Source organism: Hippocampus comes, unplaced genomic scaffold (assembly GCF_001891065.2).
Source record: "Hippocampus comes isolate QL1 unplaced genomic scaffold, H_comes_QL1_v1.1 scaffold158, whole genome shotgun sequence".
Lineage (NCBI taxonomy): Eukaryota > Metazoa > Chordata > Actinopteri > Syngnathiformes > Syngnathidae > Hippocampus > Hippocampus comes.
In genome coordinates this window covers 2649352-2677174 of record NW_017805548.1, presented here as the reverse complement: position 1 = coordinate 2677174, position 27823 = coordinate 2649352, and the positions used below count along the sequence as shown (strand labels likewise).

The 27823-nt window shown below is 40.3% G+C and overlaps 1 protein-coding gene across 7 annotated transcripts in view; it reads left to right on the top strand.

Moving 5' to 3' along the window:
* Positions 1 to 27823, top strand: part of tenm3 (teneurin transmembrane protein 3) — a 329661-nt gene that overhangs the window by 286205 nt on the left and 15633 nt on the right. For all 7 annotated transcript variants that reach the window (XM_019879750.1, XM_019879749.1, XM_019879748.1 and 4 more), the window contains 4 exons: positions 4469 to 4573; positions 7105 to 7235; positions 16570 to 16739; positions 18213 to 18339. In XM_019879750.1, the coding sequence (XP_019735309.1) occupies positions 4469 to 4573; positions 7105 to 7235; positions 16570 to 16739; positions 18213 to 18339 (533 nt within the window). The remainder of the gene's footprint in view (positions 1 to 4468; positions 4574 to 7104; positions 7236 to 16569; positions 16740 to 18212; positions 18340 to 27823) is intronic.

Here is a 27823-nt window from a genome sequence, read left to right as displayed (position 1 = left end):
CTATGCAAAGTCATTTCTCAACTTGTGTTCCGTGCCATGTCATGCCTGTTGAGTGTTGATTTACTTCATATTAAGAAACTACTGCACTAAAACATTAATTCATAAATGTATATCATATGATTTTATTTCTTTTTCTCAGTATAAATAACACGTACCCTGACTGTTTTACTCTTGGAATAAAATCACTTCATTCAAGCGTTAGGGAGTGCAAAGGGTTATGATGGAGGGGTGTTGCAAATCATGAGGACAGTCCTTGGTCCTTGGCCTTGGCCTCGGAAGCAAGTCCTTGGCCTTGGCCTTGGCCTCGGGTTGCCGGTCCTTGGACACATCCCTGATATATATATATATATACACCAAAAAGTCTTCAATTTTCTTAAAAGCTCACCAAGCGCCTTAAAATCCGGTGCCCTTTGTATGGTCATTACGGTAATATGTCGACTCCAACATGGTTCCTTCCTGGAGACATGCTTCCAATGTTATAACTTGCTGTTGGCTCAGTGAACTGTGTCGCTGCTTCATTAAATAAGTATGTGTGTAAGTATGTGCTCCGAAAAAAGGAGAGCTGTGGTGTTAATTTTTTTAAAACAGTCTCAACAAATACAGGTACGTCTTTGTCGGTCTCCGTGCCTTCTTCCGTTCGCCTCGAGAGGCGTTCAAGACCGACTCCGAAAAAACGTAAACGATTACGTCAATGGAACTACAAAAATTGAAAATAATACATCAAAACTGAAAAGCAAGCGAGGATATAACAATTTTTTTTTTCTATTGCCCCCCCCCCCTACAGAATTTAAATTGTGATTTCATCATTTGTGAATACACAAAAAAGGAATAAGTAACTATGACTGACATCTTGTGTTATTTTGACTTCAAGATGGCGCCGCGAGAGTGGCTGCCTTTCCAGTAGCTCCTATTTATTTTGTTCTTCTACTTTTTCCTCTCATAACTTTGCTGCTGTGAAGTGCGAATTTCTTCATTGTGAGACTATTAAAGGTTTTCTTATCTTATCTTATCTTATCTTATCTGATCGTACTGTTGGAGCTACGATAAAGGAAATGCCAATGGGTTTTTCGGAGGCGGTCATGAACGCCTCTCGAGTTGACCAGAAGAAAAGAAGGGAAGGAGAGGGACAAAGACACACCTGAATTTGTTGAAAAAATGAGAGCTGTGGTTGTGGTTTTATTATTTTTTTAAACGCAGACTTTAATAATGGTTTTCACAGTCTCAGCAAGTACAGGTACTGTACGTCTTTGTCCGTCTTCGTGTTTCCTTCCGTTCCACTCGAGAGGCGTTCATGGCCGCCTACGAAAAACGTAAATTAATTCTTACTTCAAAGAAACCACGAAGAAAATCAAGCGAGGAAATCACAAAATAAATTCTGTAGGGGGATATACAGTTTATTTTGTGATTTCCTCACTTAATTTATTTTGTGATTTCCTCGCTTGATTTTCTGTTTTGATGCATTATTTTCAATTTTCGTAGTTTCATTTAAGTACAGTAATAGTTAATTTCCACTTTTCAGAGGCGGTCATGCACGCCTCTCAAGTTGAACAGACGCCTCTCGAGTTGAATGGAAGGAGTGTAGCACCATCTTGTGGATACATTGTAGATTGCGCCTTTTAGTGCGAAGCGTCTAATATATGAAAAAAAATTACAAAATAGCCATTCATTGAAGGTGCGCCTCATAATTCCGTGTGTCTTTTCGTGCGGAAAATATGGTATATACCGTAATTTCCGGACAATAAGCCGCTACTTTTGTCACACGCTTTCAACTCTGCAGCTTATTTCATGAAGCGACTTATATATAGACTTTTCTAACGGCCGCCTGTGTACCGTCTTTCTTTGTAAATATCTCATGTTACAATATGGGCACCTGCGGCTTACACACAGGTGCGGCTTATGTGTGTACAAATATTTTTTTCCTTTAAAAATGTAGTGGTGCGGCTTATAATCAGGTGCGGTCTATAGTCCAGAAATTACGGTATGTGTGTGTGTGTGTGTGTGTGTGTGTGTGTGTGTGTGTGTGTGTGTGTGTGTGTGTGCTATACAGCCTATCCCAGCTGTCTTCGGGCAGTAGGTGGGGGACACCCTGAACCGGTGTTTGACAAGATGGCAATTGCAAATGCTTCAGGCTGCAGTGACGTGTTCATGTAGTATGCCACCCACAAGTAAAGTTTTCAGTATAAATGTTCATTTCAATTAACATTTTTAACTCTTGATGACACAGAAACACAAACCAAACCAATGTATATACTACAGGCTACCCTAAAAAAAGAGAGAAGCAATTAAAATATAATTTCAACATACAGTAAATTGATCAATGAAGATTTTTACACAGCTTCGTTTTAATGACGGCACCTGAAATTCTCTCTAAATCGTGTCGTTAGTTCTTTGAAAACTTATCTCTAGGTGGAAAAAAAGATGGATCGTTCATCCGCCATCATTACACATCATATCAAGTTGTGCTTGAACAAGGAGGCAATTTTTTTTCAATATCAACTCATGAGCCAGTTGAACCAAGGTCATGTGAAGCCAGCAGTGATTTGTTTTAGTTCACATCGTCTGTGCCCAGAGTGTGAGACCAATACGGCAGAGCACTATTGACTGGAATGTAATAAGTTATTCAACACCATCGACTAGTGAAGTGTTCTTCCGCACCAAGATATATATCCACATTATTCATGATTTCATCTCACACAGGGTGAGGATGCAGCCAGTCGACAAAGCCCCACCGGGTGTCCTATGAGCTTTGTAAACAATAACCGATTAGACGGTCTTGCCTTTCAGGCAATATAATTCAATTAATTGTGGACAATAATACGAAAAAGAGCTTCAGCAAAATATTATCAGATAAAGATAGGATTTTAGGAATAAATATTTCATTTATATTGACTTTCACTTGTAATCTGTAAAGATCACAATGTCCCTTGGGACAAAAATATTGCAGTGACTCTCGAAGGAGTTTGCTCTTTCCTTTTGACTTTATCTCATTCTGGGGGTCACCCCGATGACTCTTCCTCTTCCATCTCTGCTTGTCCTCTACATTTTTGGGCCGTAAATCTAGCTCTCTCCAAGTCTTCCCTCATCATATCCATAAATCTCCTCGTAGGTCTTCCTCTTACCTCCTACTTGCCGACATCCTTCTCCTGATATTCCACTGCTCCACCATGTGGTGCTCTTTGTAGACATGAACTTAAAATATTTAAAACTACCTTTTTGTTGCTCACAAGTCTCCACTTCTTGAACGGTAAAACTCCTTCCCAGCACGAGTCCTTTTCCACGCTTGCATAAACAACAGACAAAACACCTTGGAGTCCAACCTCTCATACAACCTATGCTGTACTTTGTGTTGCGCTTTGCCATATTCCTCGTCACCTTGCCTGGCCTCATCTTGTACTCCTGTCTGAACTCTTCACTTCTCACCGCCTCTCTTTTTCACCATCCTCGCTTTCTATTTCTTTACTGAATATCCTCATTCGGTGTTTTCATCTTCTAACATCTGCCCAGAAAGATACCATTTAAATTCCTACCAGCCTCCCAAATCACTTTTGCTGTCTCAACTCAATCATTCGCCAGTTTGTTAAGACAGCGCAGAGCTTTTCTTAACCCCTTAAATTCCTCACAACATTTCTCCTTTGTTAACTTACATCATTTGATCCCACCTTGTCTTCCTTTCCCCGCCCCCACCACCACGATCATCTTACACGCGATCATCTGAATGCTGTCTGGCCAGTCTCTCTTGTCACTACCGAACAGTGTCCAATCTCTCTCAGGTTTCGGCATCTCCATTCAAGAGTGCACCTGTGTGCACCTGCTGACACTTTTGTATATGTCATCGTGTGCTCCTCTCTCTTTTGGAAACAAGTGTTCGCCACAACCATTTCCTCCCTCTTTGCAAAACCCACCACCATCTGTTCAATCCATCGTCTTAAATATCCAACCTGCCCATCGAATGACGTCTACTTCTTCCACCGCTCTCTCTGAATGGAGAAAAATTGAATGTTGTTTTTAATCTGCCATCATTCGAAATATTTTTGTTGTTGTTGACAGAAATTATTTGGAGGTTGATGGAATCTGGCCTCTTGTTCATGCATCAGTTCTGCTCAGTTCCATGCACGCACATACGCACATGCACACGCAAACACACGCACACGCACACACACACACACACACACACACACACACACACACACACACACACACACACACTAGTGGCCATTAGTGCTGTGAGGTCAAGGGAAACCTAATTAAAAGGGGCAGCGGGATGTTAATACCTGCTCGGTGCTCCATTAGCAGGTTCATCTAAGGCAGTGGAAATTAATTGAACTGTTTTCGCTCCTCTTTGTTCATCTGCTTATCATGCTTCTGTCTCCCTTTTTCCCAGAACCTTAACAATCAATTATTTAAGAAATATACTTTGTAAGTCCTCTTTATGGTAATCACTTGTCCCTCCCTCTACCTTCCCCCATAGACCAGCTTCGAAACAGCTACCAAGTGGGTAATGACCATTCTCTCAGGGTCGTCTATGCCAATGGGATGGATACACATTATCAGACAGAGCCTCATATCCTGGCAGGTAAGAGCACATTACAACACAAATTGTGAAAGAGAAGTCCTACTGTTACTGTTCAATGACTGCATTGTGATTTACATTGAAAGTGTTCAAGTGTGGGGCACGGGCAACACACAATAAAATGCTTCTCAGATGAAATTTACTGGGGTAAACTTCATCCCAGTCTCTTGGCGGTTTACTGCCTAGTGTTTGGAGTTTTCACTGAGGAACCGATACCAATACGTCTTTGTTTTCCAACTCGTAAAAAGTCTCCCATTCTACAACCCCCTGTACCAGAATGTCATATTTGTGCTGTACTATTCAGTCGTCCCTGAGCGTGCGGTGTGCAGTTTGGCAGATGACAAACAGTTCTTCCCAAAGAGTCAACGTGTTTTTTTAAGATGCTTATTGACATTCTGGTTTAAACATACAATAGTTACACACATTGTGTATTTAACCAAACACATACTACTTTTACACAACATAGTTTTGTCTCTGCTGGCTTCATGCCAAGGCATCATGACAAATGTCTTTGTGTTTCCTTAATGGCATCTGTGTTGTAGTATAAACCTTTAAATAATGAATATTCATACACAGCAGCAACTTAAGCAGAACCTAATATAACGCCTTAGTTATGATTGCTCAGTTTCTTTTTTCATCAAATCTGTATGCGTTGTATGCATGAGTGTGCCGCTCTGCCCTCTTGGAGGACAAGATGTGCACAACAGAAGCAGCATATACACACTGTACTGACTGCAGAGTTTGCAGTATTGTCAGTCTCATATAAGTATCCTTCAAGTCTCAAGCAAGTCCCAAGTCACTGTGGAAAGAAAAAAAAAAAAAAATCAAGCAAGTCAAGTCAAATCACCACAGCAAGCAAGTCATCACTTGGTTCAAGCAAGGGCGTAGCCATTACAGTGCCACAAAGTTCTGATGATTCACCGTGAGAATAAATGCCGCTGTAACTTGACGCAGCTGATCCTAACTTCTCCAAATTTCACTTAATTGGATGAAAGTCTCAGCCTGAAGACATCTATGAATTTATTTTCATCGTAGTGGTAGCATCACCTACTGGCTACTGGAAATAAATGTTTTTTGTTTTTCTCCTCACGAGATAACTACATCTACTTCATATTTGACGGGAAGAGTGTTTAGGCCTGTAAGTGCAATGCCGTGGCAACACACAATTCGTCCAAAGAAAACAACGATAATTCTGAGGCAAAAATCCTCAATATTTTATTAGTTTATTATGCAAAATTTTGAAAAATTGCTCATTTTTTTGAAACAAAGTAGCAGCAGTTGAACATGTCATCTTGATCTTCAAAAATTTGGTGTATTTAATCGTCTAAAACCTTCAAAAAAAAGTCTCTTGGAGCCGGATGCTAAACTTAACAGAAAGTCCGCCATTTTACTTTAACATTCATCATTGCCATCACTATAAATGCTGCTGTGACTTGACCTACATCATTTTATCACCTCAAAATGGCGTTTGAGGAGAATGCAGGACTGAAGAAATCTAAAAACAAATTTTTTCATCGTAGTGTTAGCGCCACCTACTGGCTGAGGGTCCCTCCTCCCCGAATACATACTTTTACAATCGCTGGCCTGTCTTGACTGGAGCTCAGGCTTCTGGGTCCAAATTGTGTTCCTCATGTGACAATTATTTTAATGTGATCCCAAACCTAATCGATGCAGTTGTACCCTTCTTAATTTTTCTTTCCTTTTAGTTGTTTTTATTATTTGCTCTACAAATGATGCAAAGAAAGCTAAAAATGGATCCACATAAATTCACAAGAATATTGAAAATGAAATGTCTGTCAATTCAAATTCTCATGGTCGATCACACCAATTCAACCAGCGAATAATATTGTTCATTTCATACTTCCGGGTGTCCCTGTTAGTATAAGTGAATTTCTGATAGTGAGAATTTTTAAAGAAACAAAACAAACCAGTATGCCCTGCAGTATATATCAAATTTTAATGTTTCTTCTATGAACAATGAGTGGTAAGCACTCCTGGCTCTGGCTGTTTTACAAAAGTTCAAATTGTATTTTTAAGAGCAGTCTCAAGACACACCTTTTTAGTTTGGCTTTTAAATGATTTCTTTTACTCTTTTAATTTAGGCCTATTTTTTTATCTAATCTCACTGACATTTCGTTTTTAACCCCTTTTATTGCTGCCTTTTAGCTTTGTTGTTTTTTTGTTTTGTTTTGTTATTTTTTACTTTTACCTCCCTTGTTTCTTCATGGGGGGCCTCCACACTGGGAGGTGAGGCTGACCTGCTCACACAGGGTGTCCTCCTTGAGGCTCCTTTGGCACGGGCGGCTCTGCACCATGTGTAGCGTCTACTCCGGTCAATCCGGGCCTGGGGTCTCTGCGATGGCGGCAGTCCCTGTGGCCATGGGGTGTCATTCCTCTCAGCATGCATGAGCTCCCAGATTTTTTTATACAGCTCTTGTAACCAAACTCCAATACATTGTGCAGTTGTAACTCATGGGTTTATACGTCATAATCTGACAAGCGTTGGCATGATGTGTCTTTCTCTCAAAATGCAGGTGCCGCCAACCCAACTGTAGCGCGACGCAACATGACGCTTCCAGGAGAGAATGGACAAAATCTAGTGGAGTGGAGGTTTAGGAAGGAACAGACACGAGGAAAAATCATTGTCTTTGGAAGAAAGCTGAGAGTGAGTAGCATTCAAAATGACATTAGCCACAGAAGAGAAGTTCTTTGGCATAGTGTGTTACCCCGGAGTGTCGTACTCTCTGCCGAAAGTATTAGAACAGGGAAAACATCTCCTTTGTTTTTGCTGTAGACTGAATGCTTTTTATTTCCAGGGACTTAGATCTGCATCTGATACACAACTTTGAAGATAGCACCTTTTGTTCGTCCAGCCATATGTTTTCTATAGGGCATGTCCTGTTCCGGGTCATACATTATACCCTGAACTGGTCGCAAGTCAATCACAGGGCACATTTAGACAAACAACCATTAAGACGTACATTCACACACTATCACTCCACTGCCTGGAGGTCAGGCGAGTGAACCACTAAACTGTCAGTCTTACCTGCAGTATTTTTGTATCCAGCCATTTTGTGTGTGTTGGCAGACGTGTTTATGGGTCAAAAACTAGGAACTATGTCACTTTTTTTGTCCGTTATGTCATTGTTGTGCTTTCTTTATGTAATTACATATCATGTCCAATAAGATGATTTCACTTGTGCATTGTGGGAGGGGGGGCTCAGTCAGGCACTGTTGAGCTGCCGTCGTGCCGGATTGTATGTTTATTATTTGTTAGTGACTACAGCAGTCTTCAAAAGCATTAACGGACTACTGACAACCTGGAAAAAAATGGAAGATGTGCATAAATCAGGATAAGCAGCAAACTGCACAAATAGTAACAGAACCTTATGCTGATCAACTCATTTGACTTGAGATGAACTTGATCAACTCATTGGAATTGAAACACTCGGTGAACAAAAGGATTTGAACCTTGTAGAGACATTTGTTTACTGTGGAACTGGCAAAGGATACTAAGGCTTTCAACTCACATCATAAAGACAGAAAAACAAAACAGCTACAGTGGAGGATCAACAAATGGAATCAAAACACACAGCTGTAATGGAACCCCAAGAACTGGAACCTCAAGAGGACACCCCTTAAGAAGAGAGCAGGCAATCTATTTTGTAACAAGAACTACAAAATACACAAGAATTGAGGTCACTTAAGTGAACTAACTAAAAGGAAGGGTGAAATGCTTGAATTAATGGACACAGATTCTAATGTGGATCTCGTCAAAAGATATGTTGACCATAGAAACAGAGTTTGATGAGATTTCAGAAGCTGAAATATAGAGGTGCCACAACAACTCATGTCAAATGGCAGGCACAAACACAGATCAACAGGTTTGGTTTGAACCAAAAGCTGAACAGGTCAAGGACTTTATTGCACGAGTTAATGAGTGGATGAAAGCTGCTCGTACAAAAGAAGCTAGTGAAGCCGACGAGAACATCACTCATTTTGACAGCGTATCAGAGACATCGTCTAAAAGGTATAAACGGGCAACAGCAAGCTCTGGTTGTTCATCAATGTAATCATATAGGAGCTTAAAAAGGGTAATTAGCAAAAAGGAAGCTAAATTAGTAGCAATGGAAGCTAAATTAGTAACAATGGAAACTAAAGCTGCAACACAGGAGCCAAAAGCTAAGCTTAAAAATGTGGCAATGGAAGCAAATGCAGCAATAATAGAACAGGGATCTATGATCAAAGCAGACGTAAAAGAATGGGAAATAGGCTTCAAACAGCTAAAGCAAAGCTTTAACAGCAGTATCTACAACAGAAGCAATGTTGAAAGAAGTTAAGCGCTGTGTTGAGACACTTGAACAGAAAGGTTTGCTCAAAGTGGCAGCAATTGAAGAGAAGGCCAATGTAGCAGCAGTAGAACGTGTCAAATGGGAAGAAAGGCTTAAAGTAGCTAAGACAGCAGTATTGGAATAGAAAGCCGAGCTGGTAGAGTTCAAAAGACAGGAGGCAAAACCAACCACAGCAACAACAATACAGGAACCTATTAAGGCTATACAACATGACGCAGTTTTGACACTGTATTGATACTGTGTTGGTCAGTCAACCGTGACCTCTGCTGTACATCAAAAATAATTGCAGGTAAACAAAATGGTAGAAAAAAGGAGAAACGTGCATGCTGTCATCCCCCAAATAGCCTGTGAAATAATATTTAAATTTTATTCAACTGCTAGTTTATTAGGTATTAGGCAAAGGTGTTGCATCATGTAAAGACAAAGATGAGCTAAACAATTATGCAACGCAACAAGAACAAAGCAATGCACATGTTGGGCAGACAAATTATTCAGACACACGGGAAACAAGAAACCAGAATATCAAAGAGATACTGGGCACAGCCCTACAAGGTCAAAATGAAATGACCACGTTCTTGGTTAAGCAACAGGGTCTTTTCATTTTGCACCACATACAGTAACATTACTGTCTTCAAAGGAGATCCGTTGCAATACAAACCCTTTATGATGTCACCCCAACATGGCGCAGTGAGGATCGTCTCTACTCAATACACATAAGGAAACCCCAAAGAGTTCAGAAGGCACTGGAACCAGACGAAGGATACTGTGAAGCAAAGAGGCTCTTGGAGGAACATTTGATTAATGCTTCCGCTCTTGCTAGAGCACACCACAATAAAGCCCTGAATTGGCCTTCCATAAAGACAGATGGTAGTGAAGCCCAACATGGTCTTGCTGTTTCGTATCGTAACACCTGTACCTTCCATAAAGACAGATGGTAGTGAAGCCCAACATAATCTTGTTGTTTCGTAACACCTGTGTCACTGCACTGTCGGATGCAGATTACCTGGATGAGTTGGACGTCACAAACATGAGAGCCATCATTAAAAAAACATAGAGAACTGTTGCAAATGTTGAAACTCAACAGAACCACTCGAAGACCCAAGTTTAAAAATGTAATGCAGTTCATCAACACGAAGGCTATGATCTTGCCACATCTGCATTTTGGTGTTCAAAGACAATGTCAAGGGGCATGCCAAGCCTTCAGTGAACATCACAATGAAAAGGACATGCTAAAAGTGAGTTTTGCAAAAAAATAAAAAATGCTATGCCAGTGAACAACCTCGTTATCACAGCAAAACCAGAAAGAAAAACAGACCTAAGGACTCTTACCAGAGCAGTCAGGGCTTTCACCAAACTCGGTATTTTGTCAAGGTGGCATTTGACTCAGCATGACTTAGATTGTTCTTGGTTTTGCTGTTCGGTGCTTTCTACTGTTTTTATTACCGATTTGCTTTACTGTTTGTTGTATATGTTAATTTGCTCCATGTACAGCACTTTGTATGCAGCGATGGCTGTTTGAAAGTGCTCTATAAATACAGTTGAGTTGAGTTGAGAAGGTGAACACACCATGGACCAATGCTAAAAAAAAAAAAAAAAAAAAAATGAAGACCCTTCACAATTAAACTTTCTCCGGGAAAAGCAACTTCGTTTGAGTTGACTGAAACAAGGGCACATGAGCAAGTTTTGCCAAGAGAAAATGAAACATGAGGCCTGTACACAAACACATCCGAGTGTGCCACATGAAAAAGGCGAAGATAAGCATGTGACAGAAGGAATTTAAGATAAAAATGAAAAACAGTGTGCTCAGCAACTTTTGTGGAAATATCAAATGAAAACTGACGACAATGGGGCAGGCGATACACACCGCATCCTTGCCACTGTTCCAGTCCAAGTAAAAGCCAAGGCAACAAGGTACTCACTACATCATGCATTCCTAGACACAGGCATTACTGAGAACTTTTTATACAGAAAGGCATTTGGATGAGCTTGGTCTGCATGGAAGACAATTGGACATTTTTATTACAACTATGTGAAGCCCAAAGATAGTTTCTAGCCATGTCACAGCATTGTTGGAAGTAAGTCGCCTGGAGAGCTGCAACTTAAGTCTTTGCAAAAAGTTAGCCGTTACTAAAAGTAACATTCCATTGCAAAAGGACATTGACAGATGGCCTCATCTAAAGCGAGTGCAAATTCCTCACCTCAACGCAGAAATAGACCTCTTGATAAGGACCGATTATCCGAAGTAATGGTACCATCAGGAGTGAGATTGATGGACAAAATGATGTAATAACAATCAAGGGCCGATGCTTAAATACGCTGATAATGTACGTTACAATGCAATACATCTTTATTTATATAGCGCTTTCACATCACCTGCAGCTGTAACAAAGCACTTTACAGAACAGTTAACATAAAACAATATAATACAACACATAAGACACGAACAGTGATACAATCGTAACCACCACTCCTTCATACGCTTTGTTGTTTGAAGCAGTTTTAGATGAAAGGGGAGAGAATCAAAGTGTCCTTTCACCAGTGGATCAGAGACGTCATGCACAAAATGTGAACACGCCAGCTACAAGCTAAGTTTCAAAGTTAACAAGAAGCTGCAGCGTCCATAGATAAAAAAAAAGAGATTGATTCACTTCTCCTGTCCCATGTAAATCCGCTTCAATTTCAAGCGCTGACTCTCAGTTCCAAATATGTGTATGTACTCCGCGCTGATGCTCTTCTCATCCTCAACTTCAGCAGCCATCCATCCAGCCGCACTAACGCATACTGTCCAACAGCGCCAACATCTCCGCTGAACAAAATAGGGCTGGGAAAAATGCTGCCCAATACAGGCGCAAAAAACACAAGCTCCCTTGGGGCTTTTGAGTGGCAACAGTCAAATAGCGCGGACATTCCCTGCCAAAATCAAAATCAGTGCTGGTACACGCATGCTGCCAAGAAGGCACACCCATCAAGCACAGATTCTTCTCCTTCGATCAATGTCGCACCGACCAAATATAAACAGAAATTGCTGGTCACAAAGAACCAGGAAAAACAACATTAACAAAAAAGCTCTTGCAAAGGCAAGGAAATAGTGAATCCGAGATTATAAGCGAAATGACTCGAGTCCAATTTCACGAAGCAAAAACATGAGCAAGATCAAAGACAAAATGACAAATACAAGGTGTGAGACTAGAGAGCAAAAACGACAACGACGAGATCGCGAGTTCTCGAAAACAACACTTGCGCAAGAGCAGCGACAAGGTCAATAATCCGACAGAGACACGGGTTCTTAGCAGTCCTTAAATACTTGGCTAACTTGATGACCAAATTGGCAGCAGGTGTGCATGCTGGAGGGAAGGCCCTCCTCTGCCACCTGCTGGAGACACACATGAATAGGCTCATGGCAGTCCAGGGATGTTGATGGAATTTTGGACCTGGGTGGACAGGGAACAAGCTTATATAAAATCAGGGGTGCACATAAGCAGTGCACAGGTGCTCATGCACACTGGAAACATTGAATTGTGTACCAGATTCAAGCCTGTTACTGTGCATATGCATACTAAGCAGCTCATTCAGTCAGCTGCGGTCAGACCAGCCTTGGAGGTCAAGTTAGCAACCACGATTGCTTCCGAGTGTCAACTTCAAAATAAAAGTTAACTAAGGCATTGCTACACATGTAGCATTACTTGTTGTGCTTTTATTATGAAGTAGCGCATGAAGACCTGTGGTGGCAGCTGGTTAGATTAGGCCGACTCCCCACTAACTGTCCACCGGCGAGACGGTTATTTCCATGTCGCTATGCCACGATTGACAGGCAGTCGAAAAGTCTTAGCACGAACACAAACAAACAAAAATAAAAACCCACATAGGACGGCTTCCCTAGAGAACTGTGCTAATTAAGCTAGCGGATCATAAATCCCACACTGGAAGTCAGAGGTGAGCAATTATTTTTTTTTTCTTATGTGTCATGTTACTCAGTTGTGTTAAATACAAATTTAACGTCATTTATAAAAGAGTACATTGTATTATTTTAATGAGCTGCTATAGGGTAGCCCGAATATTTCTTTTTGTAATTAGGAAATAAAAACTGAAATTAAAAAAAAAAAGTAAATAAATAAATAAATAATGTATACTGATATTTAAATGAAACATCCACAGTAGGGCTTGTCCTTCCTCGATGTAGCAGCCAATCATATTGCAACGGGCCATGTACTGCCTTGATGTGAGTATTGTTATCTTAGAATTAGGGTGGGATTTAAAAAAAAAAAGAAAAACAACATTAACAAAAAAGCTCTTGCAAAGGCAAGGAAATAGTGAATCCGAGATTATAAGCGAAATGACTCGAGTCCAATTTCACGAAGCAAAAACATGAGCAAGATCAAAGACAAAATGACAAATACAAGGTGTGAGACTAGAGAGCAAAAACGACAACGACGAGATCGCGAGTTCTCGAAAACAACACTTGCGCAAGAGCAGCGACAAGGTCAATAATCCGACAGAGACACGGGTTCTTAGCAGTCCTTAAATACTTGGCTAACTTGATGACCAAATTGGCAGCAGGTGTGCATGCTGGAGGGAAGGCCCTCCTCTGCCACCTGCTGGAGACACACATGAATAGGCTCATGGCAGTCCAGGGATGTTGATGGAATTTTGGACCTGGGTGGACAGGGAACAAGCTTATATAAAATCAGGGGTGCACATAAGCAGTGCACAGGTGCTCATGCACACTGGAAACATTGAATTGTGTACCAGATTCAAGCCTGTTACTGTGCATATGCATACTAAGCAGCTCATTCAGTCAGCTGCGGTCAGACCAGCCTTGGAGGTCAAGTTAGCAACCACGATTGCTTCCGAGTGTCAACTTCAAAATAAAAGTTAACTAAGGCATTGCTACACATGTAGCATTACTTGTTGTGCTTTTATTATGAAGTAGCGCATGAAGACCTGTGGTGGCAGCTGGTTAGATTAGGCCGACTCCCCACTAACTGTCCACCGGCGAGACGGTTATTTCCATGTCGCTATGCCACGATTGACAGGCAGTCGAAAAGTCTTAGCACGAACACAAACAAACAAAAATAAAAACCCACATAGGACGGCTTCCCTAGAGAACTGTGCTAATTAAGCTAGCGGATCATAAATCCCATACTGGAAGTCAGAGGTGAGCAATTATTTTTTTTTTCTTATGTGTCATGTTACTCAGTTGTGTTAAATACAAATTTAACGTCATTTATAAAAGAGTACATTGTATTATTTTAATGAGCTGCTATAGGGTAGCCCGAATATTTCTTTTTGTAATTAGGAAATAAAAACTGAAATTAAAAAAAAAAAGTAAATAAATAAATAAATAATGTATACTGATATTTAAATGAAACATCCACAGTAGGGCTTGTCCTTCCTCGATGTAGCAGCCAATCATATTGCAACGGGCCATGTACTGCCTTGATGTGAGTATTGTTATCTTAGAATTAGGGTGGGATTTAAAAAAAAAAAAAAAAAAAAGAAAGAAAGAAAAAGTCACTTAGGTTAAATTACTTATATATTTAAGACTGTTCGTATCAGCAGCACATGTTTGTTGGGGATGTCGAATGTGCAGTCACACAAATTTGAGCTGAGCATCTGATTTTCGCTTGCCAACTTTTGGTGTGATGCAACAGCACTCACAAAACAATGAATCAGCCTCTCCTGTATGTTTATTCTCTTGACGGTTAGCAAATTGTTGTCAGATGCAGATCGATGATGGCATCAAGTCAATTCTACTTACAAGGTAGAAGGGCATGGAGTCAGGAATAGCTACCTGTTTGTCCCCTCTGTTTGAATATTGCATGACATCTACTGGTGTGGTTTAATATGAAAATTGTGGCCTCTGCAGTGTTTGATTCACACAGCAGTGCCACTCTCAGCAAGCCCTAATAAACCTTAATGAATGATACACTACTGGTAATGGGATGAGTTCCAATGGGAACAGGACAAACACTTCCTGAGACAAATAGGTTTTGCCACTTGCTGTGCATTAATGGAGGAGATAATGTCAGCTGCTGTGTGAATAATATGTATGAAAATGTGGCTGTATCAGTATATTTACATTCCAGTTTTCTTGAAATAGCAACGTGATGCCAATATAATTCATTAAAGATGATGAGTTTGATCCTAGGACTGGTTAAGGGAGCAAATACTTGGATGATAAATTGACTTCTATGCGGGATTAGCATGAACCTAACATAAAAATATGTTGGGCTGACAGATTTTTATGTGCACAAAATGCAAATACAGAGTTTAGTCGGTCTCAATGTGCTGTTGTAATCCGAACAGACATGGAAGCCCATTTACAGGCAATTGCATATTTTGGCAATTTGTCGGGTGAAATAACAAAAACAGCCACTGTCATTATATCATATGCTGATAAATTGTCTTATGGTTATACACTGAATATACAGGGCAGTTAAATACTGTAACTTTTGCAATTCTTCGTGTATTTGTTTATCTGTTGTTACTGTGGCTGTCACAAAGGTCATTTATGTTTTTAATTTGCAAACCTGAATCATACTTACTTGGCCATTGGGTCACAGCATTCAAAGTCTAACAATCGTTCTCAACATGCACACACACACATTTTTACACACACACACACACACACACGCACACACACACACACACACACACAGAAACACACACTAAACACCACTCATCAATCTTCAAGTGAACCTCAACATTTTTAAAAATGGGCTTTCGGGAACCATTGTAAAAGTACAAGAACAGGATAAGTCAGAAAATATCGACCGCTTATTCTTTTAAATTTGGGTTGAGGGCCATCATTTTTTTAAGTGCTTTTGGACATCCATAAATGGCCAGTCTGCATAATGATTTATTTCTCTGTAATATTTGGATGGTGGGGCATACACACGTGACGTTTGGCTGGATTCCCTTTAGGCTTGTTTTTCATCCAGCTGGCTGCTGACCACAGTTACAAATTTCTTCCTCCTTAGTTTCTCTATACTTAGTTCACTGTATTCAACTGGTACTAAATGTATACATGAATGAACGGCTAGAAAGAGGATGATGAAAAGAATTCTTTTTTTCAGCAAGTCTCTCCAATAAAACTGGTCTGGAAATCATCTAATTCAGTTACTCCTCCTTTGTTTTTAAGGATCCTAATGTGAGGTTTAAACTAGGCCCAGATGCACATTTTTTGTTGTTGCTTGTTTTTACAAATGACATTTGAACGAGACAGAGCAAAGAGTTGTCTGAGTGGTTTAAATTTCTTTCAGGGCCATCAACAAAGGACGGGGAAAAAAATACTGTCGCTGATTCATAGACAAGGCAAAAAAAAATGCTAACTTGTAAAATAAATAAGTCGTAAAGTGGGGGTTGTTTTTGTTTCACTAACGTTTTACTTTTAACAGGATATTTCTTTTTGAAGAAAATAAGTGATTTTTTTTTGTTTGTATTTTCTTTTAGAATTTGTGCCACCTAAAGATGAAATCTGTTGGCACGCTTTTTGTTCATGATGAATCAGTCTCTTTTCTATTGTGCGCCTGTACGTTTCAACATTCCCTGACAAAATTCCAAAACACCACCACTGGGGAACTGCCTGTTTTTTTCCTTGTAAGATGTCAACATATCTCTCTTATTCTGTGTTATTTTCATTCTAAGGTGAATGGAAGGAACCTGTTGTCTGTGGATTATGATCGCACTCTACGAACAGAGAAGATTTATGATGATCACCGGAAGTTCCTCTTGAAGATCATCTATGACACCCAAGGGCATCCGACGCTGTGGGTTCCAAGCAGCAAGCTCCTCGCTGTTAACCTGACATACTCCAGGTAATCATTTGTGTCCTGAGGAATTTATCACACTAATTTGGTCAAATCACTCATCATTTGCTGCCTTCTATATGGAGTACAATTGGGACCCCAGTTATTAAACTTTGAAGAGATGCACCAAATCCCAACAGTAGTCTCAAATGCTGAATCATTGTTATTTAAATAACACCTTTTAATTTGTTGCCAATCTTATTTTATGTTACACTGTAACACGAGGAGCCCTATTTTAAAAGGCAGGCACCTAAAATGTTCATTTTGGTGCAGGGGCAAATCTAGTCTCACATGTTTTGGGACTGTGATGTGCCTCACTGGGCGTTGTGGCACACGGAGCTGCCACGCCCCCGACACACCTGAAATTTGGTAACAGAAAGTAGACTGTGCTTGGCGTCAAAACGGACACATCCCCATTTTCGTGCCAATGGCAATCACATGCGTGGCCATTTTTGTTTCTGTTTCCATCATGTCATGACATGCGCTCCGACCGCCTTGATTTTTAATGCAAATCGGGCATGATGCCACTATTGGCCCGGAAAAGGGTACGTTCCATCACGCGGCGACGCACAATGGTGCACATACCCTGTTACGCCCAACTATACCTAAGTCGAGCAAAACACTAAAAGAATGAAAACTACACCTATGCGCACAGACTGCGATGTGTGCTGTACTTGGGTGAGGAATACAAATAGGGCTGTAGGTGACATTGCTCTGTTAACCAAACAATGACAATCAGTTAGCAGTGCGTCTTCCAACAGCCTACAATTGTGAACCAAACAACTGAAATTAGTATCCTACTGAGAGTGTGCTAAAACTGGAATCGCTATTTGGGAATCTCTACTACGTGGAAGCACAGAAATATGCATATCATATTAAACTTAACCAAAGCATACCACTCCGTGGAAATGAGCAAAGTTTTGCAGAACGTAATGAAATTAGACACTTACTGAATGTAATTCGATGGTCATGATAACTTTGTGCTGTGATTTCCACCCACTGTGCCACAGCACGTAAGTGACCCATGCGAGATTATCCGGTTTGCTGTAGTAAATTATGTCATTTTACTTCATGTATCTGACAATTATTTATTTGCTAAAAATATTTTATCTTTGTTCATCTCTCTACTTTTATTGGCCCTGTTAATCTTCCACTAGGTGGCAGAAGGTAATGAACCATTGTATCTACCTGCTGTCATTCTTACAGTAAAAACAAAAACAAAAAAAATGTGTTTCGTAGAACTAGGCAGGCCGAGATTTTATTATTTCAATATATTTTTGTGATTTTTTTTTTTTTTTTAATGGTATGCAGTAAGATTGTTGCAATGCAAAAGATGTGCCCTGGCTCAATAAAGGTTTGAAAACATGGATTTAATGTCTAGCACTACCGGATGTCCATCTGAGTAGAGTCTAAGGTGCGCTTTCTTTTTTAACTCCATATATTAATTTTATTTAACTGATGTGGTTTTCTGTGTGCATTCAGTACTGGGCAGGTAACTGGCCTGCAAAGGGGTCCAACCACAGAGAAGTGGGAGTATGACAGTCAAGGAAGAATCATTTCCAGAGTATTTGCTGATGGAAAGACATGGAGCTACACTTATTTGGACAAGGTAAGGGAGAACGACAAATTATATACATTTACTATGGACAGAATTGTCACACTTTTACCGCTGTATTTTACTGATAAGTTTGGACAGTATCGTATGCCATTCAAATTAAGTCAAACTGCATATTAGATTGGTCAAAATTGAACTGTGATGTCAAGTTTGGCTTCTCTCGATCTTCAAAACGTTATAATCTAAGAAAAATGATTAATGTGCATAACGCCGTGGAGCTTTTACAAATTCAAGCTTGCGTAGCAAGATCATTTTTATGTGGCTCGCAAAAGCAAATCATGTGTGTCAATGTTCATGATCCTTGCTAAAATGTGTCCCGAAATGTCAAATTGTCACATGAAGTAAATAACATTGAGATTTTGCAATAATGTTGTTACCTTGTTGACCCTCACGTGAACAATAATTGAACAAGCAACAAACAAATAGTTGACTGATTTCAAAACTAGTAATCCATTAATTTGTTGTGTACAAGTAATAATACGATGTGATTATTAAACATTTATTCGGTTTCACTGTCATAAAGGCCCTCTGAAGGAAGACGTGACTCCAAAGTGACCTGCGACAAAAAAAGAGTTTGACACTGGCGGAGCGCGTGCCGTTCTGCCATCTCTTGGCGTGCTTTAAGATGTTTAATGACACCCTAGTTGAAGTTTACTGTAAAACCCAACAAAAAGAATTACACACATTGTATATTTAAATACAAAACATGCTCGGTTTTTAAAGCATCACTAATGCTAAAGTCAATAAAGAATCGCATTCAAATGCTAACAGCAAATTTGCATCCACTTTGGGAGTGATAGTCCTTCAAATAACACATTTTCACAAACAAGCGCTGTGGAAACACACACACACACACAGGTAAGGTAGCACAACTCGAAGGCACAAATTCTTCCCAATATGAGAAAAACGAGTTCTATTAACAGAGTTCAATCTTAACTTTCTTCAATTCTCATTCTAAGCATGCACTCCATCATGTGCGTCACCACATTGCTTCTAAAAATGCGCAGGAAAAGCCAGAATATGTTAATATTGTTTTTATCAATTGCTATGTTTATTATTTTTCTCTCTTACAAATGTATTTTCTCATTGTCCTTTAAAGTTATTTTTAAGTTCAATTTCAAGGATTCAAGTATTTTTCATTTCTTCAAAATTAAAGGATACAAAGATCCAAGGACTTTTTTGTTGACATAGCAACACACATTTCCACATGACATAGCACTTGTGAAAATAACACAAGATAAAATAAATGATAAAAATATTAGGCTAATGCTTATTCAAGGCTTCAATGTATGCAAAGAACTCATCATAGCTATGGATGTAGCAGAATGAAAACGCAAGAGGCTTGAATTTCAAGGTCCTTTTGTACTTGACAAAAAGAATGCAGTGTTCAAAAATAAAGTGTTGAACGTGCAACGATGAATGGGCATGAGATGATGAAAGTTTTGAGCAGTTAAGTCTTAGGAGTTGAATACATACAAAGTTTTGAAATCAATGAGGAATCGTTTTAAGAATCGTGATTATTTTTCCCATTGTCATCCTTCCCTACTGCATATGCATACCCATATCCGTGCGCAGCAATTCTGCCAACTCCAGGGGAAAGAGTGAAGGCCACATGCATCTTTCTCTCAGTGAGGAACAGAGACATAAGTGTCTGCAGAGACATGATAAAAAAGATAAATAGCACACATATACACACCAAAAAGCATACTAACTTCAAAGGTTTGTTCTCTGTTCCTTCCACACACAAAGCAAGGTTATCACTCTCAATGTGCGACACAGGAACTCAGGAGGCAACACTAACTGAAGCCTGTCCCCTTGTGTAAAGTGTTACGTCCCAAAGTTAGCAAGGGAAACTGTGAAAGTCGCTTCTCACTACTAAAAAACCTCTCATGTCTCATGGTTAAGTTATAAGAAGCTCTTTATTGGTTCCGTTTTGACAAGTAAGGGGAATACACTACACAAGAAAAGCTTCTTTAACCCTCATAAAAAGCAGTACTGTCACTCCGGAACCACAAAGCAACAAACACATGCGTACAGTGAACCCTCATTTATCGTGGGGGTTACGTACCTTAAAGAACCCGTGACAGGCGAAATCCGTCAAGTAGTCAGTGTCACTGCTCCGAAGGGTTTCCTTCTTTTATTGTCCACATGGCCACCACTGCTGAATTACACATTTTTTGTTGAAAAACTGTGACCAAAATGTACAAATACACAATGTGTATGATACTATATTTTCAGGACTGTAAGGCGCACTTAAAAGTCTTAAATGTTCTCCAAAATGGACCGAGCACCTAATCGATGCACCGAGTTCCAAAATCTGTGATTGTTGCTGTGTGACTTCGACGAGCGCTCCACTTGACTATCTGATGTTATGCAGACATGCTATTTGTATAGAGGAAATGCAGATGTAACTGAGGACAGGATGCGGATGTTAAAGGGGAAGGCTGGGTGTGAAAGAGGACACCAAAGGCATGCCCAACAGTAGGTGGATTTCATGCCAGTACGTGCATCGAGTAAAACAACTTGGTTAGACCGACCATTTAATCTGTGTTCTGGCAACACAAGCGTGTGTTTTATTCAACGGTGGTGTCTTTTTTTTACATATTTAAACATTTATGAAATGTAAAGGTCAAATATAAAAATAGAACAGTCATTCAAGATAAAGATGAATACGGAGGAAAGGAATATAAAAGAAGGGAAAAACTCAAATAAATCCAAAGGTAGAAAAAGGTCACGTTGCATCATGCTAGGAGCGTTTATATAAATGCATTTAAATTTGTTCACACTTCGATATTTTTCAAAGCTTTTTGCTTGTCAGAGTACTTGACTGAAACAATGCATTGTCTGAATTCACAGTAAAGCATGGCTTTCTTTTGAGGAATTTACACCAATGAATGTGAGATTTGAACATACTGTAGTGTCATAGTCTGGTGGGCAACACATGATGCTGTGACTTTGAGAGAAGAAGAAAGAAGGCACTAACAAGAAATCTGTCATTGTGTCAAATGAATTTGTAGCCCTGTGTTCTGAGCTGTAAATAAAATGAATAAAAAAGAAATACAAGACAAAATCTTGAAAACTACACCAACCAAACTGAAATGTCCGATACAGGCCCAGAGAGCAACCCCCTGCTCATTTAGAAACTCTTCTTAGACACATCACACAAGGAAGTGTGACAGTTCTGACAAAGGTGGAAGGGAGAGCTGAAACTGTCGGCAAAGTAAGAGAATTCTATCTTCACGTGAAAAAAAAAATGTCTGGAATAAAACAAACTTCAAACCAGACTATGTCTCGTCTGAATTTCTCGACCTTGCACACCAGCTCAGGCTCTCGCCCTGTTAGCGAGGTGCTAGTCCATGTCCCAAGAGTTAGCCTTTGTAGGTCGAGATCGGACCACCAAGGTCCCTGCCTTCAGCGTCTGCACAGCTCGCACTGGACAAAACCCTTTTATTCAAATCCCATATAGTGAGCCCAAGGCAAGGGCGACCCACATTGTCCTCTTCGCCAGTCACCAGGCACTCAACATCAAGCTCCACCCACCTCGAGACCTAGCTACAGAGGGAGACCCCGGCGACCCTCTAAAAACATCTTTCAATTGTGCTAATCTTCATAACAGGTTCTGAGATGTGCTTTGGCTGCTCCCTCAAATAAGACCTGTTTGGCCTGGGTGACCCTACCAGGGGCATAAAGCCCCCTGACTGCTAAGCTCCAAGGATCATTGTGGCACACAAACCACTCCAACGTGGAGAGTTGGCGACTCAAGTTGATGGCCAATTTGGAGTCAAACTTGGAGGTTACATGACAAAAGTGCACTCAAACAGACAACACAGCCTTTTGGCATATTCAAAAAACAGACATTGATTGAAGAGGAGCAGATACGTAAGCTGTACAAAAAAAAAAGGAGATTCCCTGTGTTTAAGACCTTTCCTGAAGAAATAGGAGCTTGATAAGGAGGAAACACTAAATCAGCCGCCCTGTGTGCGTGTTAAATCAAATAGAGTGGCATGCTATCAGAGTCTGACACAAAACACGGATGGGTCTTATCTGTGGCTGGCAAAATAATAGAATGACAGGGGGGGATTGATAGGGAGGGGTTTTTAGGGAGGCAGCTGAAAACAAGACCCAAGGGAAGGAATGATTTCTGACTTTTAGAGAATGAAAGTATTCAAGCTTGACTTGAGATGAGAATGACACTTTAATACCAGTCGTGTTTACAGGAGGCATCTCAGTAAATGTTCCCCGAGACTAAACCGCATTATAAAAGAAAGAATGTATCAATTTTTTAAAACAGGACACAATAGCATGTGATATACTAAAAATAGGGGAAGTTACACAGTGCATTTAAAAAAAAGTCGCTTGCCAACCTTCAAGCCAGCTGCTGCCATTTTATTTGTTTCAATACCATGATATATTCGACAGATATGATCCACAACGTGCTGCCTTACAGAAAACAATCGTCTGATAGACTTCGGGGTGTACCATAAAACCACTTGGGTTGGAGAATCGTTTTATTTGTTCAAAAAAATCAAAGGCTTGTCATTCTTGTTTGAGTTCCACATGTCAAAGCAGTTTGGTGGTTTCTTTGCCCCATTTGCGAGCCTGTTCCAACATATTACGCAGATTGTATTTTGGTGTTTGTGAGTCTATCATCTAGCACAGTATTGCGTATTGCGTATTGCACAATGCACTACCTCACTTTACCCACAATAGCCACAAGTGCCATTGTTTATGCTGTTTATATCGTCTATCACTTTACCCACATTCAGATTACTTATTATGTCTTTTTTATACAGTGTAGCTGCTATCTTTTCTTAGCTGTGTGTGTTTAATGCACAGCATGTTTGCATGGATATCTGCACTGAGGATTGAGAGGAAGAAATTTCATCTATGCTGCATGTCATACATAAAGCATAATTGACAATAAAGATGACCTTGACCTTGACCTTGACAGTGGTGGCCAACCCATGGCTCTTTGGCTGGTTCAATGCAGCTCCCGGGCTTTCACATGACAACCATCGAAAACGCCTCCGTGGTGGTGCTGACATTCAAACAACGGCGCTATGTACAGCAGAACTTACGATGTCAGCCTATCAGCAATCCCGTTACTTGATTGACATACAGGGCAACCAGTCAGATGACAACTGAATCACGGCTCATGCGCAAACCACGGCGCTAAACGCTAAGCTAGTCAGCGAATTACCTCTGATTTTAAGGCAGGGGTGCCCGATACGTCAATCGTGATCGACCGGGAGCCAGCGGACTGGTCCCAAGTCGACCGTCGCTGTTTTTTTTTTCTCTTTCTCTGTGTGTGTGTGTGTGTGTGTGTGTGTGTGTGTGTGTGTGTGTGTGTGTGTGTGTGTGTGTGTGTGTGGAAGAGATGTGGTGATGTTTATGTGTGCCCATGTGCATGATGTGGCTCTTTGCAGTTGTACAGTAAAAAAATTGCCTCTTAGTCTCTGACTGGTTGGCCACCCCTGATCTAGCAATAAACCCGTAACTGAATTGAGACTGCCAGGATTGCCATTTATTATACGCGGGACCGTTTCTAATTTAAATGTGTTGTTTTGGTTGTATATGACAACTGCATTTTTAATAGTAAAAACACTAGTGTTTTATTAATAACAGAAAAACCTTATCTGGATGAACAGAGGATGTGCTCAATCACAAGTACATCACATTCAAATTATGTATTCGTAAGTGTGCTTGACAAGCACATACAGAGCAGCCAAATGCTGCCCGTATTTCGTTCCGGAAATCTCCGAAAGTGACCTCATTGCAGCCGGAACATGGGTGCTGCCAGATATTTAAAAAAAAATTAAAATCATGGGTCACATTGCCCCAAAAGGTCTGAAACCAGCAAAACGACTTGGTAGATGATTGCAATCTATGTTTGACAACACGGCCTGTCTGCCAGCTGATGGCTCTCATGACGTAAGCGCCGCTGTGGAAGCTACACGGACGCTGGAAGACAAGTCCAAAGTTAGCTGAAAGCTAACGCCGTGACTTGTCCCCCAATCGCTGCTGGTTTTAATATATTCATATCAGTGGTGACAAACAAGGCCAGCTGAACAAAGTGAAGCTTCAGTGGCATATTATTATCTCCATTCATGTGCAAACAAGAATTGTGTGCTAACGACAACTGTATTCATCATAGAATAACAAACAGCATCATCACACAGCACTGTGTCGTACTGTCAGTTTCATAATACTAAGTTTTTGTAATACGCCAAACGGACACTGCTCATTGAATTGTAGCTAATGGTCAGAGACATTTTTGATCGTTTGTTTTTTATGTACAGTGGTACCTCTACTTACGAAATTAATTGGTTCTGGAAGAAAGCTGTGTTTTCCATGTTAATGCCCTAATCCGTTCCAAACCCCAGCAAAATTCAGACATAAATGTTTTCTAAAGCATAAAAAAGTATCAAAATATGCAACACGTAGTACATGTTACAATTAGATTATGGCACAATAAATGAGAGTTGTGCATAATGTAAAAAAAACAAAGAAAAGAGTAAAGAATAAAAATGATGGTCATTTACTTTTAACTGCGTCATCATTGTTTTTTCCCCTCTTTAGTTCATGTTCTATCTCAGAAGTGTTTTTTGCCTGGCGTTTTGTAAAGAACTGATCCAAGGACGTTTGCTTTTGTCGGCTTTGAAAATGTCCAAGGCAAACATCAGCATTGTGAGTGATCACCGGACTGGTGAACACTTTTTTCTGGGTGATTCACATTTACGTAAAAATATCGGAACACCTCATGGCCCAAGAGGGGAATGACGAGGACACTGCAGACACTAGTGATGTGAATTCCGGCTCTTTTAGAGAGCCGGTTCTTTTGGCTCGGCTCCCAAATGGCTCCTCAGTTTTTTTGTTGCTTAAATTAATTTACTACCAAAAATAATGTAAAATTATGTGTAAAATGAATTACTAATGTAAAAAATATACAGTAAAGACGCTCCCCAGCTAACGAACAAGTTACGTTCCGAAGGATCGTTCGTTAGCTGAATTCGTTCGTAAGTTGCTCCGGTGCTATATTTTGTATGGAATGTATGTTTAAGGCTTATATAAGTATGTTTAAGGTTTATATAAGTATAATAAAATGACTCGCACTTCTTCATGGGGACAGGCGTTTCCTCCTCCTCCTCCTCCTCCTCTCACAGCGCCTCACGTCGGTATTAGCGGCGGAAAGAAGTACTACAGTACTCGGAAAAAGGCGGGCAATACAAAATCTAACTTACAGCATCTCTGTCCGAGAACATTTTTCGACATACCTGTACCCGCAAAAATGTTCGTATGTACCGTTGTTCGTAACATGAATGTTCGTAAATCGGGGAGCGCCTGTATATCAAATATTTATTATTTATATGGCTTTTTTTATATTCTTCTGAACATACTCAACATGGAGTACAACATGGAGTGCTACAAAAAATAAATTACAAAGTACAAAAACAAAGCCCCATCTCAAAACAAGGTCAACAAAAAGTTCCAATTTCTGATTGTGTATATTTATAAGCTTTTAACTATTTACAGTAAAACAACATAAGTAAGCTTTGATGACCACACAACAAATTATAAATTAAAATTTGATATTGGATATTTTAACCTTGCACAGTCTACATGCTGCCTTTGAACTATCAATTAAGTTAAAATGAGTCCAAATTTCACTGCGTTTCCTTTCCATTTTCTCACCTTTCCACTTTCCACCGTATTGTTTTTTCTCTGTAGCGCTATCGAGCTCTCTCTCTCGTCTCCCTGTCTCTCCTGTTCGTGTGCTGTTCACACACAGTGTGCTGCTGTGTGTGTCTCTAACTCCTCCCCCTTCTCTTCACTGCAGCGCGTGAGTAACCGTCCCCTCCCTCTTCTACCACGGATCTTGACCAATCACGTGCGGCTTTAACCGAAAGGGGGGGAAAAATAGGAGAAAAAAGAAAGTCGGCTCCTATTAGGAGCGGCTCCCTATTAGGAGCCGGCCTCCGTCGTTCACTTCAAAGAGCCGGCTCTTAGAGCCGGTTCGTTCGCGAACGACACATCACTAATAGACACCTATTTATCTATCTACACTCATAAACACAGTCGGTAGTCCCTCTTAGCCAATGGGATGCCAGGAAGTTGCTTGGTAATAGCCAATGGGAGAGCAGCTATAAATATGTTGCGTTCAGCAAACTCGGAGCTGCGAGTAGCAGCCCATACCGTATTTTTACCTTTTAAATTTATTTTGTAACAAGAGGCAATATTAATAGAGGCACCATCTTATTTTGTAGATACTGTACCAGGTTGGTTGAAAGTGGTACAAAGGTGGCAGTTTATCATTGTTCACAATAGAAATGATAGCTTAAAATGAAATACAGTGAAGTAAGTAACACATACTTCACTCATATCAGATATCCCCCTCCTCATTATAATTAAAGCCAGTGCTTTTCCTTGTAGCCACGTGAGGTCCAAACCAGCAAGAAAAGGCATCTGTTTGGTAGCTTAGCAACCAATGCTAAATATGGACATGCCTGTGCCATGCCTGGTGGTCAAAACCACAAAATCCTAGTGGATTGTGAAACAGGCTTTAATTCTCCCCATGTTTTGTATGCCGGTTTTCAATACATACAAAATTGTTCCTGGTGTGTCATTGAGCATTCCATGGGTAGGATGGTGCCTGTCCCAGCCGTAGATCCTTGTCAAGTCACCAATCAATCAGAGGACACATCGAGACAATTAGAGCCCAGAACTGTTGACATATGGCAAACGTGCTAAGCAAATGCACCGTTGTGATGTCTTGTCTTTTTTTAATGGTTCATATTCAGGCTATTTTCTGCTTGCAAGTGAATGCAGTGCAATCATGATATTCTTGTCAAAGGGTTGGTGTGCAGTCCCTGCATAGTCAGCCATTTACTCATTTGCATTCTCTGGTGTTCTTGTACTTTGTGCCAAATATTATCTCTTCTGTTTAATTGTCGTGTTGTAAAATCTTACAGGAATGATTTGTCTCACTCCCAAACACGTCACCTGATATTACCTATTAAACAGACGCACATTTCAAATGAAGAGGTTAGTTGGGACATCTGCCCTAACATGGATTCCTCCTCTGTTCATTTCATGCACCCTGTAACCTGACATCATGATAAGCTGTCCACAGTGGGAATCGCTGTCCCTGAAAGGGTTAAGCTATTTTACACATATATATTGGTATACCTTAACATTAAATAGGAGTGGAAAAATTATGAAAAAGGCATGCTGGATAAACTCCAGCATGCCCTCGACCCTTGTGAGGATAAAAGGGTTGAGATACTGTTCAAACCATGCTCCTCTTTTGTGGAGTACAGCTGAAACACGCACATGACGACACACATCTCAAAAGGGATTCTTCGAATTTCCTGATGGATGTTGGTCTTCAGGGTCTCACTGCTCTGTGGGTTGTTGCACTCCACTCTCTCCTTCTCTTTCTAACTGATCAACATTGTGAAATTCGAAAAATCCTTCTTCA